Source organism: Echiichthys vipera (genome assembly GCF_963691815.1).
Source record: "Echiichthys vipera genome assembly, chromosome: 10".
Classification (NCBI taxonomy): Eukaryota; Metazoa; Chordata; class Actinopteri; order Perciformes; family Trachinidae; genus Echiichthys; species Echiichthys vipera.
In genome coordinates this window covers 23075984-23092947 of record NC_139835.1, presented here as the reverse complement: position 1 = coordinate 23092947, position 16964 = coordinate 23075984, and the positions used below count along the sequence as shown (strand labels likewise).

At 39.9% G+C, this 16964-nt stretch overlaps 2 protein-coding genes across 2 annotated transcripts in view; one reads left to right on the top strand and one right to left on the bottom strand.

Annotated features, from left to right (window-relative positions):
• Positions 1 to 7189, bottom strand: part of cmss1 (cms1 ribosomal small subunit homolog) — a gene marked incomplete at its 5' end in the record, with an annotated part of 30566 nt that extends 23377 nt beyond the window's left edge. Inside the window, one exon of the mRNA XM_083921473.1 lies at positions 7141 to 7189. Coding sequence (XP_083777599.1) covers positions 7141 to 7189 — 49 coding nt within the window. The remainder of the gene's footprint in view (positions 1 to 7140) is intronic.
• On the top strand, positions 352 to 3406 carry LOC310952719 (filamin A-interacting protein 1-like). Its single transcript, XM_083921402.1, has one exon. The coding sequence runs from the start codon at positions 634 to 636 to the stop codon at positions 2872 to 2874; it is 2241 nt and encodes a 746-aa protein (XP_083777528.1). The 5' UTR covers positions 352 to 633; the 3' UTR covers positions 2875 to 3406.
• Positions 7190 to 16964: the final 9775 nt, after the last annotated feature.

The window sequence follows — 16964 nt, the reverse complement described above, 5'->3', positions numbered from 1 at the left end:
GTCTAAACATCCCGCAGAACGCATGCTGCCTGGAGAGAAGTGCAAAAGTACATGGAAATACATGGACACAGGGCCTACTGTATACATGTTTTAGTGATTACACAGTATGCACACACAGATAGATGTAAAAAAGAGAAAATTAAGTATTACTAGCTGCTTCAGGGGGGTCGAGTAGGTAGGAAATTGTGATTCAGATGTTTATGCGGGCCATACACAACTTTTAAGTCAAGTATAAACATTACAATGTGTCCTTAGAGGTTGAAATAAGAGTCAATTACACACCCAAACCAGGTCACTACATTCAGTTTGACTTCAGCATCATTTGTTTTTCTCTACAGACTCAAGCTCCTAATTGTAAAGGAGAGAGAATACCAGGAGATAAAGGAGAAGAAAAGCGAAAGAGAAGTATCATCTCTAAAGGACGAGGTGACCACGCTGAAGGCTTTCGCACTGCTGGTTGTAAGGGAGCAACAGTGTCTGAGTGAGCTGCTGCAGGAGCAGAGGTGTCATCTAAAAGAACTGACTGCCATTACTGATAACATCGAGCAGGTGGCAAGTGCCGCTTACACCAGCGAAAAGAAGGAGGAGTGCAAATCCCTGCAAGTTTCCATCCTTCACCAAAGCCAGAACACCATGACGACCCCAAGCCTGCTGTCAGAGGTCGAGTTACTGAGGAGAAGGGTCGTGGAAATGGAGGGAAAGGACGAAGAGCTGATTCGCATGTGGGATCAGTGTCGAGAACTGGACCGCAGACTAGCAAGGGAGACGAGCCACTGCCGTAGTTTGAAAGTTGAGGTGGATAAACTCAATGGCAGAATCAGTGAATTGGACAGGGTAGAGGACGCTTTAGGTAAGAGCAAACAGGACTGCAGCATTCTGAAGGGCAGCTTGGAGCGAGAGAGAGAGGTTGGAAATCTGCTGTCTGGTGAGCTTGACACTCTGAAAGTTAGGGTGAGAGAGCTGGAGGCTGTTGAGGGCCAACTGGAAAAAAGTGAGGTGGTGATTAGGCAGGACCTGGCCAAGCTCAGGTCACTGACTGTAGCTTTGGTGGAGGACAGAAAGAACATGACCGAGAGGCTTCGACAGGCTGAGGAAAAACTCAACAGGAAGGAGGGCAAAAGAAATGAGCAAAGCAATTTGGCAACAATGACAGAAAGAATGAGAGAGGAGCGGCAGCAGGCACTGAGGTCTAAGGCAGATTTAGAGGAAAGGATTAAGGGCATAGCAAAGGAAAAACATGAGCTCCATGACAGACTAAAAACAGAGGAGGAGAAGAATGGAGAGCTACAGAGCAAACTAACCATAATGAAGAAAAGATTACAGATCTTGGAAAACAGAAAAGAAAAAGAGGAGAAGTACACACACAGCTCTATTGCAAACAACGCTAACCACCACTGCCAAGCAGGGGACAATAAAGTCAGAGAATTGAACCGGGAGCTAGATAGGTTGCAAAAGAGACTACAGGACAGGGAGGTGTTGGAGGAAGAACTGATGAAGGTGGGGGAGGACTTTGAGACCTTGCAAAAGAGGTTCAAGGATGAACAGCAGAGGTCCCACGCTCTAACGGAGGAGCTAGATTCGGCAAAGAGAGAGCTTTCCAGGTATGAGCAGGCAGAGAAGCAGGAAGTCAACCAGGAACACCTTCTTCTTTGCCGTCTTCAGAAGGAGCAGGTCAAATCTAGACTATTAGGCAGAGAGGTAGAAACCCTGAAGGAAAAACTCCAGAAGCTGATGGGAACTGAGGAGTCCATCTGCAGGGTTCAGGCAGATCATTCCACACTGCAGAGGAAACTGACCCGGCAAGAAGCCAGTAACAGAGAGCTGGCCAGAGAGATGACGGAACTGAGTAGTGAGCTAGACAGGCATAGACAAATCACACCCGGTGCAAACACACAACACTTTTCAAACCTTCATCAGACCTGCAAAGAGGTTCAGACTGAGCCAGCAGATAGCCTGCCAGGTGACTACAGCAAGCACAGCGAGAGACTAGATGAAGAAAATGAGGAGGACGACCCAAACCACAATGCAGAAATCATAAAAAGAAAAGGCTCTCTTGTCAACGACCTTAACAGCTTGAACAGTACAAATAATAACATAAGCCAGTACAGCAGCCATTCAGCCAATGGCGTAGATATGCAGCAAACGGTTAATGGGGACGTCATGATGTTAACACACACACCAGGGCAGCCCTTGCACATCAAAGTAACACCACATCATATACTCAACACGACCACACTTGAGATTAGCAGCCCCACTGGAGACGCAGCTACATCCTATACCAGCACAGCTGTCATTCCGACAAGCGGAGCCTCGCCTAAACAGAGAATTACCATCATCCAGAACTCAGCTCTGTCTGCAGTTAATACTAAAACCCCACCGTCAAGCCCTGACCGCACCTTCTCCCCACTTGATGGTACACCCATCTCTCGGGTGTTAAGTCCAAGTTCATCACGCTCTGCGACACCCGACCACGGCAATTCCCCCATTCAGATCGTAACGGTCCGGACCTGTTCTCCAGAGCTGACGGAGGGTGCAAATCAGCCGGTCTTCTGCAAGTCACCGGAGCGGCAGAACAGCTGGCAACATCAGAGTTCCAACAGCACCGACACAAGTCCCAGTATCGTCGCCACAGAGGATAAAAAGATCCATATCCATCTGGGAAGCCCATATATCCAGTCTCTGAATGGTATGACCCACAGCATCCCACAGCCTGTTGGGCCATACTATCTCCGACATGAGCAAAGGACTCAAGTGCTCGCCAATGGCTGTCACGTCAAAGGCATTGGCAAGATTACAAGTAGCATCACTATATCCCCTGCTACCTCTGCAACTTCACATTCCTCAAATATTACAGTAAGTGGTCTTTGTGATTAGGTGAAAGTGTATTCTGAACATACGGTAACATGTTCTCAGTCACATTTACGGACAAGACACCTAAAACAATTCACAATTCACTCCAATGAGAATTTCTTCCTGAGGGTTTCTTGTATTTTGTAACATTCATGTCATAATGCTTTATTGTATATGTCCTATAAAAGCCTGTGGAAAGCCTACTTGGTCTAGTTAGTGTGTCCTTGGACTGACTAGACAACCCTTTGTTGACTGTGTGACATGTGTGTCTAGTGCCTGTATCATCGCAAACCAAATGCGTCATGTGCTTTATAGAATGTTTTGTTTCTCAATGTTTTTTTTCCCTGTTCATTAAAAGTGTTTGTGTTGATTTTATTTATTCCCCTTGAATACTTTTGATGCTGGCATCAACACAGCCACTATGTTGCCAGCCTGTTTAAATGCAAAACAGACCAGAAAAAACCCCGGACTTGTTTATTCCTGTTTATTTTTCCTCTGGCCCTATCTGTTCATTTGACACATTTTTCAAGTTAATAAGTTGAAGGAGAAAACTAAGAATTACGGGGATAAAAAAAGGTTTATGTGTTTACTAAGTTTTATTCAACAATTGAGTCACCCACTATCTCAACCACAGCAAAATTCCTCACAACTCTCTGTGTGTGCGTGTGTGTGTGTGTGTGTGTGTGTGTGTGTAAGTGAGAGAGAGACACACACACCTTTAAATATGCACTGGAAAACTCAGCTCATGTTTTCTTACAAAATAAAACTTGGAATACCTAATGGTGGTGGGTCTTTTCAAAAAGCCCTTTCTAGTCTGAGAACAAATCATAAAAGGTAATCGTCACTTAGCACGTTTAAAAATGGACCACTGATTAAATTCTTTTTCAACTATAACATAAATCCATTAACACATTTTCCCAGCCTTTCCTCATTTACGAACATCGGTTCACGATGTCAACAAAGAGCAGCAGTTGGCATGACGTCTTTGTTTTGTTAGCCACTTACGTTGCCACGGCAGGCAAAGCATTCTGTACGTCATCCCTGGTCATCTCCTGCCAGCTAAACCTCCCAATGCAGAGAAATTATACATTTTATTTCATGGTTGTGTTGACATGCTTACCCTATAATCATGTCCTGTTTTCTTTATCAGATTTTCTTGTTATAGAATGCATATGACATTTTCAAGTACCAGAGTATAAACTGGTCATTGGGCTGTCACTAAAAAAAGATACTGAAACCTTTTTTTACAACTTTGTTGCTTTAAAAAATGGCTGTTTAAGCTTATTTTCTCAAGATGGATATTGTTGCCAAATAATATGGAAAATAAAAATATGTAGCACACTAATGAGGGCATTATACATAACTTAATTTTGAGAAATACAGTACCAGTCAAAAAATGACTGTATAGTGTCAGAGTGTATCTAACGAAATTTTGGGAGCCTTCTGAAAAAGGTTATACAATAGGAAACAATAAACAATTTTAAATGATCCAGAGTAATTAAATCTAAATTTATTTAGTTATATCCCCTGTATTATTATTCTATTTAATTGTAACCATCAATCATATGATCTTGTCTCTGTAAAGCACTTTGGTCAACCGTTGTTGTTAAATGTGGTCTATAAATAAACTGAATTGACAATTATCTGTGTTTATTTAGGCCAGCACATTCCTTTAAAAACGGAGGCTTTAAAAAGCTTAATCACAGCATTCATGGTTTTACGTCAACAACAGATCGACTTTTAAAAAGGTCAACGCCGCAAAATACTGTATATGCATAGTGTGGCAGAAATAAATGCCCTGTTAAATAGCTATAATAAAAGTTGCTATGAGCTGCCTGTTTCATCTAAATTGGAAACTGGGGCACACCATAATAATATTATTAATAATCAAAAACAAAATAAACTAAATAAAACAAAACAGTAAGGCTTCCTGTGGTGGAAGAGAAGGGCAGAGCCCGCATAGCAGGTACATGATGACAAACATGGAGAAACATTAATGACGCTGACATCACTGGTTGTCATGGTGGAAACCAAATGAGGCATTTGATGAGAGTTTTTGCAGATTTGAGCGTGACAGAGGGCTCATGTCTCTATGTCCTTGTGTGTGAGGATGTAGCCACAAGACTCATTACCATATAAGTCATACTGCTTCTCATGAATCTCCTCTTCATTGTAACGACTTCAGAGTCAGAAAATTAATTTAAAAAGTCATCAATAGGCTTCAATTTTCTTTTCCATCTTGTCAATTTTCAGTCAGCCTCACAGCATTTTCTCTCAAGCACCTCAGTGACACACATACAAGTACGGATGGGATGCTAGTTAGGGTAAAGGGGTCAACCTAAAAACACAAAGAGCCACACACATCTCTCATAATTAAGAGTGCGTGGATAAATTTAATTATGGTATTGATGCCACACATTTCACTTTCAAATGTTCATCCCTACAACATCTTTACACAAACAAATGCTTCACAAAGAATGAAGTAAATCTGCAGGTGAACAACTAACAATAGTTATGCCTTTTTTCTCCCAATCAGGTTCCTCTGGCCTGTACGCTCCAACAAGGATTCCCAAGACCAAGGGATTAACTAATAGAAGAAGCAACAGAGCTTTCAATACAGGACAAAAAAAGGAAAATCTGCACACAGGGCAAATATTGACCTAAAAATGCCCAACAGGCCTGAGGCTATAACATGTTTAGTTCTGTTGCAAAATGGTACAAAATAAAAGCCTTCACAATAATGATAAAAAACAAACATGCAACAAAATTGCAAAAGAACATAAACAAAAAAATAACCAGCAACATAAAATATATATTTATATCAAGCATTTGCTACAGAAGATTAAAACAACAGAAACCTAGAAATACATTATGATTCATGGACATTAAAAATTATAAATGAGTGTTACTCTTATGAAAAGAATCTGATGCCGCACAAATAAAAGATCCGCCAATAAATGCGCTCATCTATCGAGGTAAAATGGTAGATAGACCATTTATTTTCTTAAATACATCATCCAACAGTAACTTATCTCACCATCATTAAAACTCGGAACTTGTAAGGCCGACCGGCCAGTGAGACAAGCTTTCTTTCATGTATCACGGTACACCAAAATAGGTTTCTGATTCATATTTTATCAGCACTTCCTAGTTTCACAATTTGAGCGGAGTTCATGAGCAGCTATTGACACTGCGTCACAGCCAGGCGCAGTGGCTCTAGCAGATGATATTAGGAGCAGACAGAGAGGTATGGAGACGTTACTATTTCACAGATAGCAGTGCTGTCATGACATAGTGGCAGCAAATATAAAACAAGAAATGTATTTTTTGCAATGATGCTACCATATCATATCATATATCATATCATATAGGCTAGGCCTACAATTTACTATATTACCTTATTATCATTAATGTAACATCACTATTAACTTTAACTACCATACTTTACAATTGGTAACAGTATATCATTTTAGAAACCCCTGTTTTCTATTAAAAGTTTCAATCTGAAAAATAACTACAGCTGTCAAAAAATGTTCACCCTGTGAAATGTAGCCAATTGGAATAAAACATACAGTTCTTGAAATGGAAATAGTCAAGTAAAGTAAAAGTAAAAATTTGATTCAAGGTCAGTATTTGAGTCGTCTGTTACTTTCCGCCACTGGTTTGCAACACTGTCCGAAGCAATCTGACCAATAATCCTTAAGGTACAGCACTGCCCTCTATTGGTATGCACAGTGCATGATGCTATGCAAGGAAAAGCCGTAGGGCACTTCCTCTGTTGATGCACGGGGATGAGGGCAGCAGAATAAGTGCAGAAAGTTATGGAGGAGAGCTAAGTCAAGTGTGTATTTCAAGGGAAGCTAACGGCAATAGGGCGTGACAGACAACGTCAAAGCAACGTTAAAGCAACATTAACGTCACCACCCCGTAATGAGTCTCGTGTCATGATCCACGGACATTAACACACGTGTTTAACTGTTACACACCTTCTGATAGCAACAACACGCGCTACCTACGCTGACTTTCCCTAAGAAATCACAGGTAAGCTAAAACAAACACTCGCTGGTACTTTGTCACACTTGTCACCATGGTACCGGACGTTAACGGCTCACAGAATGCAACTTACTTGCTGTTGGCTGGCTAGCTAACGTTAGCTTAAAGTTAGCAATTGGCATTTCTCGCTACGGGCTAACGTTAACAGTTCGCTCCTCGGAATACAACGGAACCCCCCGGCATCACCACAAGTCTCAACACAAAAACAATTAAACATACTAAAGTCAAGGAAGATACCTGAATTACCCCCGTGTGCCCACCACTCGTCGCCCAAGTCGTCTCCCATTTTCCCCAAGTGAAGCTAGCGACGTTAGCCTGTCCAATCCAAATCTACCGCTGAGAGCACGCTGGGGGTGTGTTCACAAGCAGCACGTTTGAAACTGAAGGCGCATAGTTTGACAGAGGGGCACCATGTGGACTAAGAGAGCTCACCATAACATGATTATTGCCTATGGTGTGATATGGCAAGCGGTTTTAACATTTAATCGAATCCCAATCCTATCTTTAATTACATTTTAGATATCAATTCAATTCAATTTTATTTATAGTGCCAAATCATAACAAAAGTTATCTCAGGACACTTTACACACTAGGCAAAGACCACACTCTTTGACTTATTTATGATAAACATAGACCCAACAATTCCCCCGTAGAGTACGGTGGCAACGAAAACCTTCCCTATTACAGGCAGGAACGTTTGACAGACCCAGCTCTGTGGAGGACGGCCATCTGTCTGCACCGGTTGGGGAGGAAGAAAAGGAGAGAGAAAGAGAGAAAAGACAGACAGGTGGACAGAGAGAGACAAAGACAGAGACAGACACACTTCCAGTAACTATAATAATATCTATCCATAATACCATTTCCCCTAAATTCGTACTAATCAGAATGATAATTTAAGAAATCCACAATGACATTCTTCCTATATATGAACAATAACAATATTGCTGAGGTAGTGATTATATCATAAATACAACATAACATTGATGTACATAGATCAAAACGGATTAAATTTCTCATTCGGATCAAATTCATTACAAATGGCTTTGGTTTTCACGGCTTTGCAGTTGGTGCAATACTTTAGTGTGTCCAGGTAGGAGTTAAAGTAAGAAATGAAAACAATAGAATTAGGTTTCTGCTTTGCGAATTTGGTGGTGTATATAGAATTTAGTTAATAATGAGAAGAACATACAACTTTTTGATAGGAAATGTTTCAAAAATACCCCTAAAAAAACTATTCTGAGTTTGAGTTGTATGCTTAACTTTCTGTTTTAAAAGAGTAAAGTCATTTCATGCCTCAGTGTTTGACCAATAGAGCATTCCCAAAAAGGAGAGGACCAACATTTACATCTTACAATAACAGAATTATCAGGATAACATCTGTGCAATAATTTCAGAGACACCTCTCGTACCTTATTTGAGATAAAGATTTTCCTAGGTAATAACCATATTTTTTCCCATTCTGTATAAAAGTACTGATTATTCCATTAATTGTGCATCTTTGTATTGATTCCCTTATACATCTATTATTCGTTTCAGATATCCACAACGCCATTCTTACTCAAATGACGTCACGTTTGCCATTCATGTGTATTGGGCTTTCAATTCTAGATATATTTATATTTCATTTCGATATCTAGAATGAACATTGTGGAATTACGTAAATGGAATTCCTAATAGTAAAATTGCAGTTTTACATTATGTAATGTCATTTTTACTAGTCAAAATGTATCATGGCTTTTCAAAATTAGCCTACATTCTGGATATCTGTAATGTCTTTTCATTTGGGATAGCTGAAATCAAAATTATGACTAGTAACAATTTGATTGTAGATATATGAAATGGGAGTTTTTCCCTAGTGAGAATACTATTACATATATCCAGAATGTTCATTCTAGATCTCTAAAATGTAATTGTGGATATCTACTAGTGAAAGCCCAATACACATGAATGGCAAACGTGACGTAATTTGTACTAGTAAGAATGTCACTATGAAAATCTGAAATGTTCTTTTTGACCAGAAATAATTGAATTACAGATATCTGCAATACATGTCCGATCTAGCTATTAAATTGAAAAACCGCTGGCCATATACAGTATGTGATGGGTTTGGTCAACTTATAAGAACATATCTTCATTTTGTGGTAAGTAACCGTACCTTTTCAAAGTGAGCACTAACTGTAACATTTGCTGTATTAGAAATGACATATTATTTCAGTTTGTGATACGTTCAATAGAGTCTCATCTCATAGAGCGCAATTTCCTCTCTTTTAACAGGTCTATTTTTTTTATATTCGAACACTTCACCCTAATGTCATCAGGATAATACCTTGTTTAAATAAATAGGCTACCAGGTAGATTTTAATAACCATTTGACCGAAAAACAACTGTTCAAATAAAGCCTTAATATGACCGTGACACGCTTACAATGCTGCTAATGTTGCCTGCAAATCTCCTTTTATCATGAGATGAGCAAACGCAATTATCCTAAATTGGGCTTGTATTGTTGAAGCTGTTGCTTGTTAAAAAAAACAACAAAAAAAACAACTCAAAAAGAATAAAGAAAGCTTTGTGCCTAGGCAACAGTCTTATAGGCTTAAATAGGCTATGACAAAAGTGTCAGTTTTGCAACAGCTATAAGAATCACTGTTGTTTGGGTAGGTCTACCTGAAGATAATCTGTTTGGGGAATGCTACAAAACACATTTGCAAAAATCCTTTTAGGTGCGCAAATCAACAATAGCTTACACAAAGTAAGAGATAAACATACTGTATTGTGAAACAACAGATAAGGAGACAATGTCTAAGCTCAGTGTTCCCTCACAGGCCCATGATCCAGGGCCTGCCTCGATATAAGTTTGTCTGCTCTATGTGTGAATGTGTATTTTGTAGCCTACTAATTTTTCATGGCTGGGTCAGTCGGAAGCCTCTCAGTATTTGATGTCGAAAGTAACGAGGGGATGCTTTAGAAGAGGGCGATTTATATTAGCGATGAATTTTGATGCAGTTTGTTATAATCCAATAGGAAATGTTCCATGGTTTTTCTTTTGGCCATGCACGTGTTAGGTTAATTGATGACTAAAGAATTGCCCTTAGGTGTGAATGGTTGTCTGTCTCTGTTCGTCTCTATGTGCCCTGTGATAGACTGGCGTCATGTCCAGGGTGTACCCCGCCTCACGCCCGATGTCAGCTGGGATCGGCTCCAGCCCCCCCGCGACCCCGACCCCGGGATAAGCGGTTGAAGATGAATGAATGAATGTGGTGTCATAGTCACTGTTAGTGGTACAGTAGGTGAATCAGTCGAGCCATATATATGACTGAACTCAAAGTAACCATTTTAGTTTTGCATGTATGTAATGCCTCCTCTCCGCCACATACTTACCGTACCATAAAACCTTTTCCCAGACATGAACGAGGAATAAAGGCACATCCTTATGCTTCAGTTACATTCGCTCTCTCTGACACTTAATTACATGTAAATGCCAAGTGAAGGATCTCTATAATTATATTTTATTTCTAAACCTCAAATGTTAGGTTAACCTATAAATTACATGTGCAATTATAGGACACCCTTATTATTTGTCATAAGGTGTAGTTTCCACAGAGGAGGAGCGGTGACCTACTGTTCTACTGAGTTTTTCTACATGTTGTACATAACAAAACACATCTTTACATATTCTGCCGTTATGTTATGGGCAGGGCTTTCTTATGTTCTAACACACAGAAGAAAGAAAAGAGAATAGAAAAGAGGAGGACGTGTTTGGAATAGTGCCCTCATTCCTGCAGCTGTAGCGGAGAGGAGGGACAGGTCCTCTGGGAGTAATTGCATGCTTTTTTGTCTTTCTGTCGGAATAACACATTTCTGGCTGGTGGAGCCTATGAGATGTTTGATTAAAGCTTTGCCACAAAAAAGAGGACTGATTACTGTGGCAATTATAAAGGGTTCAGAATAGTTATGCCGTGTAACCCTTAAAATGGGGGAAGAAAACGAATCAAGAAAGAGAATGAAAGATGTAGTCTACACATTATGCAGAGGTCTGCCAACATTCGGGGAGGACAATGGACCCTAAATGGCAGCTTTGTATGTAATTAAGCATCATTCCCGTAAAACACAGGCATCTTCCTCATTTGTCATTCCCGTTTGTCATTTCGTTCATCGTTTGGCTGCATTTTCACTTGGAACAATATGCCGTACAAAAACAAAATCCTCGTCTCTAGACCCCAGGGAAACTTTTAACACTTGGTGTTTCCTGTGTCAGCCAACCAGCCAACCTGTTTGTAACAGAGAGAGTGCACTTTAAAAGGGTAAACGGCACAGGAGGGGATCACTATCTTGAAATCCTCCATAAAATGATCTGAGTTTAGCACTTTCGAACACAGAGACAAGATGGAAATGACCCTCAATTATTTGGAGATCTTTTAAGATAAGATAAAACGTTATTTATCCTGAGGGAAATTGCTGTTGTAGAAGGTTGCGATGGTGTGCATTTGCTGATGTGAAGTAGAATACGACAAATATCTGTTTTCAATTTGGGTATACACATATGCGCTTTCTTGCCAAAAGTTAGATGAGAAGATCGATACCACTCTTATATGAGGGAGTGGTATTGATCTTCACATTTAACAGGATGGAAGTTTGACATTTTGAATAATGCTGTAGCAACACAGGACCAAGAAAATAAGATGCAAAGAGATCCAAATGAAGACAAAGAAATCCAGAAAGTTGTGAGAATACCGAAAAAGAGTGAAAGAGAAAATGAACTTAGTCGCAATTAAAGGCGGACAGCTGTCTCCTCGGGCCTCTGTGATTGTGCACTGTGGAGCATTGGTGTTAATGCGTTTATTTTGTTCTCAGCAGCTGTTCCAGACTCTCTCATTTTAATTATCACAAGAAGATGTTTTATTTTTGGTTTCAATTCTTGTCTTTTTACTGAACTTGGAGAAGGAGAGTGAGGATAAAGGTAGTGAGAACGGAAACAGACTATGGCTTTGAAAAAGTTCAGTGCGGATTACTGCATTGACACAAACTCATCTGTTTACGACCTATTGTCATGCATTTCCATTTGATAACAGTGCACCTCTTCTTTACCTAAAATCTGGACAGTGAGTCTTTTTAATAGTATTTGATCTTTTTATCTTTCCGAAGCCATTGTTGAGGAGCTGAGGAGGCAACATTATTTTGGTTTATAAGGGTTAAATGATTAGGCAGATAATAAAAGAATCCAACTAATTGTGGTATAACCTTGTCTAATTAGTGGACAACGATCCAAGGAGAATAAAGGTGTGTACGTTGACTAAAATATCCCTCTGAATTTTAATGAGGGTTGGAGAAACAGAAAATGATTTAAATTAATTTAACATGAAATACAGTAACTGTCGTGTTGATGTCACAGCTAGAAGTGGGGGTCAGCAAGGAAGTCAGCAGCTTGACAGCAGTTATGTGACCAAGCGCGGGTAAACAGGAAGTGACCTTGAGCTTTCCAAAACTTCGCCACACATAACTTCCCATGCAGGTCTCCAACTTACAACTGTATTCATGAGCATCTGGTTGAGCCTGACCTGCATGGGGATGAATTCAGATGGTGCTGCATTCCGAATGCAAGACAAACATTAATTTGTTGATTTCTGTCATGTTTTCTGTTTTTCAGAGATAGATAAAGATATTAACATATATGAACACATATTGGTAAAAAATGAATATACATTGTATACTTAATATATTTCAATTTCTCTCAAATGCTACTCAATCAGTGTGCTATGTTTCTATATGATGGTAGACTTGCCTGTAAGTATCAGTTTGTTGACATGTGTATGTGTGGCCACAGATGAGATTAACATGCCTCCCTGTAGATGTGTCAGGGGGTTAGAGGTAAGACAGAAGGTATCTCAGTGCAGCCATCGTTATGGCAAAGGTCCCAGTTACTGTCAGCCTCAGCAACTGTCTAACCACACGGGTCAAGCTGGTCCAAGATGGACGTTTTAAGGCCACTTGCTGCAAAGTGTTCCGCAGAAGAAACGGCAGCTTAGAGGGTACATCATGACACGCCGTGCGGTCGAATCTTCCAAGTTACGTACCAGCTTTTCAAAACACCATAGGGTCAGTTCAGCTCCTTTTCAAACGTGAAGCCACCACTGATCCACTGTTGTCACGTGATTCTGTAACTGAGATGTCTGTATAAAGCATCTCTTCCCCTCGTTTAGTTTGAGATTAAAGAGGACCTTAATTTTTACCCATACGTTAGCCTCGGAGTAAGGACTACTGTGGACTGCATATGTGAAAAAATAATTGCTTAAAACCTTTTGTGGATCCAGAGAGAGCTCTGTGAAATCTGGTGAAGTGCCTCACTTGATGTCACACGGACTGCAAGTTTGAAAGTGAAAAAAAAAAAAAAAGAATCTGTTGGTGTGAAGTTACCATGAAGTGACCTAATATACTGTACCTCTGTAGTCTGTTCCTCAGCTCTGCTTGAGGCTTACAGCTCGAGGCTACATTAGCTGCTACTAGCAAAGCACACCCACCCTTCAGTGGTCACGTTGCATGGGTCCATGGGTAATGTAGATGGAATCATTTTGATGGTTTTTAAGAAAACTGACCATCTGTCCGACAATATTATAGGAGTACAATGCTAAATCGGTGGAGCACTCTTCCTTTGTCCCTGACAAATCTAATAAAATGAAACCTACAAATGTTCCCAGAAGAACGCCATTTAATACATTTTTGACTAGCCACCAATCAAATTATGTTGTTTTTCTTGTGTATTTGAAAGAAATCATAACATTTTTCACTTAACTTAGCTGTTTAATTATATTTTTCAGTAAACTGTATCCTGAATTATGGTCTAAATGTCATTTCAAAATGTCATTTCAAATGTACGCGATTAGTTTAAAACCCATCAAAGGCCCAACATGTGCAAGTTGATATGAGCGATAGCAAAGGGAGGACGTAATGCATCCGGTACAAAGCTGAGAGGATGAATAACGGTGCTGTCAGAACTTTAAACCATCCAACACAATTGTTGTTAGCAAACAACTGACCTTAGTTCTTAAGAGACCATACATTTGAATGCCAAATTTGTCTTCTTATTCATACCTTTTGTTTCAAGCAGATGGAGCAGAATAAGAGTTCCCATGTGTGAGACCTCTGAATTTCATGGACACGGCTTGTTAATGCTGCAGTCAGCAGAGACTCGACAGTTTGGGCAGACTGACACGACATCTCCGTCCCCTCTCTAATTATGGTAAGTGACAAAAGTGATTGTTGTTAGCTGCAGAAGTGACAGTGTTAAAGGACGGACGGCCACCCACACAGCTGCGAGCGTTGCGACACATACATATTTTTGCCTCAACACGTACATCACCAAAGGGACGCAGAGGCACGAAACAAGGTGAGAAGGGATTTCTGGGTAATGCACCTGTCAAAAAGGACCTTGCTGCGTGTGCGCTGTTATGTGACCCAGCAGAAGAAGGCCAGGACAGTTGGAAAATAAACAAACACCTGGGCTTTTGGCTACGTGAGATGTGACTTTAAGCATACAGGATGCTCCTGGCTACTTTGTGTAAACTGCAGAAAAGGTTAATGTAGTGTTTATGTACAAATCTGAAATCCCACGTCTCCCTGTTTTCTGATCATATTAGAGATGCCTGCTGCAGTGCAAACACATCCTGAGTGACAAGTAGAGATGATGACTATGAGAAACTTGCAACCTTCATTATTTACCACCGTTTCTGGATAAATTAATCAAATATCACTTAGCAAATGTTGCCACGCATGGCATTTGTTCAGTTCTTTAGGTCTTCCTCAATATAATCTTAATAAAGCTTCAAACTGCATAGAAGTGGATAAAATATACTGTGCTGGAGGAACCTGACACACACACTAACAGTCCAAGCACTTCCACATTAATATGAAACATAGTGTCAAATTGCACTGAAAAATTGCTGGCCAGTTGGTGCGCTTCAGAAGCAACAAATCCACACACTAGTCCGCGCAAGCTCATTGTCAGACTATCAGTAGTCATCAATAGCAATTGCTCAAAAACTCAGTGTGAATATTATTGAATTAGATTTAGGCTTTGAAAAGGCCAACCGCCTGAAATGTCTGCCTTTATTGATTGTTAGTCAACAACAGAGAGTTGACATTTACACAAATCCGATTCACTGCGATGTTGTCTGCACTGGTAAAACTTCTCAGCCATGAATTGTAGCAGAACAGATGAGACGTACTGTATCACATTTCCCCTTAATTATTAACCTTGTTTGTCCATACAGATGAGTTTAGGTGATTTGTAAAGAAGACACAGAGACGCAGGGCTAATCGTGAAAAGCCTGTCTTGAAAGAGCCAAAACAACTCAACCATGATGAAAATGTTTCAGAAAGCCAGCACATATTAAACACATGACAGGGAGAATAAAATATTACAGCAAAAATGATCAGAACCACTGCAATTTAAAAAAGCAAAAGAGACCCTTTGGCACTCAGTTGATGATCCTTTGTTAGCCCCAATTATTAAATCGCTCTGATTGTGGTCGTATAATTAAGGCTTCAAGTCCCAATGTATAAAAAATGTGAATATTTTTTGTTCCGTATTTACAAAAAGTTAACATACAAGATGTTGTAGATACAACATGACATATATAATAATTAGAGTACACAATAGGACACAAGACGGGTAATATATTTAATAGTAGTGTGATAATTAGCATTTTCTAGAAATTATAGTTCTCCATCAGTTGGATTTTGTTTTTTTTTCACATCATTCATGGTCATTTCATGTAAGTGACATGAGGACAAATGGTGGAAATGTTTCTTATTATAGCCCCGGGTCAAAGTTAATTATTTGCCATATTTCATAGCTCTTATTAACTGGAATACTGTGCACATTTCTAAGGGGAAAATAAGACTGTTTTAACTGGTAATCTGGTTATTATGAAACACCCATCAGGTGTCGTGTTCTCCGCGGTTTACAAGGCTAAGAGTGAACTTTAGCTTTTAGCCAACATTGATGAAAATCATTTAAAGTGCACAGAAAAATGGAAATCTGGACATCTTCATATTCCGTGATTATGATTTGACCTTAAAACTATATGATATACTAATACTAGTAAATTGGTCTAAAAGTGAGGCTCTTTCCTTTACAGCATATTGTCCCAAAATTTTATTCCAACCAGGCAACTTTAGATGGTAGGGCCAAGTGATTGGGTCCTATTACCACCCCTTCATCTTTCTCTCTGGGCAAAGGCTAATGTATTAAAGATGAATGTACTCCCTAAGTTTAACTACATATTGCAAGCACTGCCAGTGATCGTCCCGGTGAAGTATTTCCAAAGGTTCAAACAGCTGTGTAGCCTTTTTCTTTGGAATGGTAAACGAGCTAGGGTGAGCCTTAAAAAACTTCATACATGGGGGGATCAGGGAGGCTTAGGAATACCTTACCTACTTTTTTGGCCTACAACACTTGTCACAGTGGTCTCCCCCTGGCTACTGGAAGGAATGGGGGCGGAAGGGTATTAGAGAGATTGGGGAGCAGGACCTTAAATTGGACAACACTGGCAGTACGTTCAAACTCATAGTTTGCTGAAACTTTGTAAATCCCCCCCCCCCCCCCCCCCCCCCAAAAAAAAAACAACCCTGTACTAGGGTTAAAAAGGTACAGGGTTACGTGTAAAAGTGCTCCCAGGTGCTGGAAGTGCCCTGACAACGGCACATTAGCTCATGTCTTATTGTACTGTCCCAAAGTAAAGGCTTTTCACTTTGCACAACATTTTCACAATTTTTTCTAGTCAATAATAATAAACTTTATCTATACAGCCCTTTCCAAAACAAAATAACAAAGCGTGTTACATGGTTTAAACTGGAACTAAACTATTTCAGGACTGCAATGACATCAAATCAGACAATCACAGCAATGTGAATTAAAATGGAGAAAAATGCCCAAAAAGTAATTAAAAGATACAGAAAGAAATAACATTACCAAGATTAGACGAAATAAATGCCCATAGGAACGCAGTCAGGAGATAAACCATCCATATGGTGCACAGTGGTAAACCTGTTCAGTTTCAAGGCGA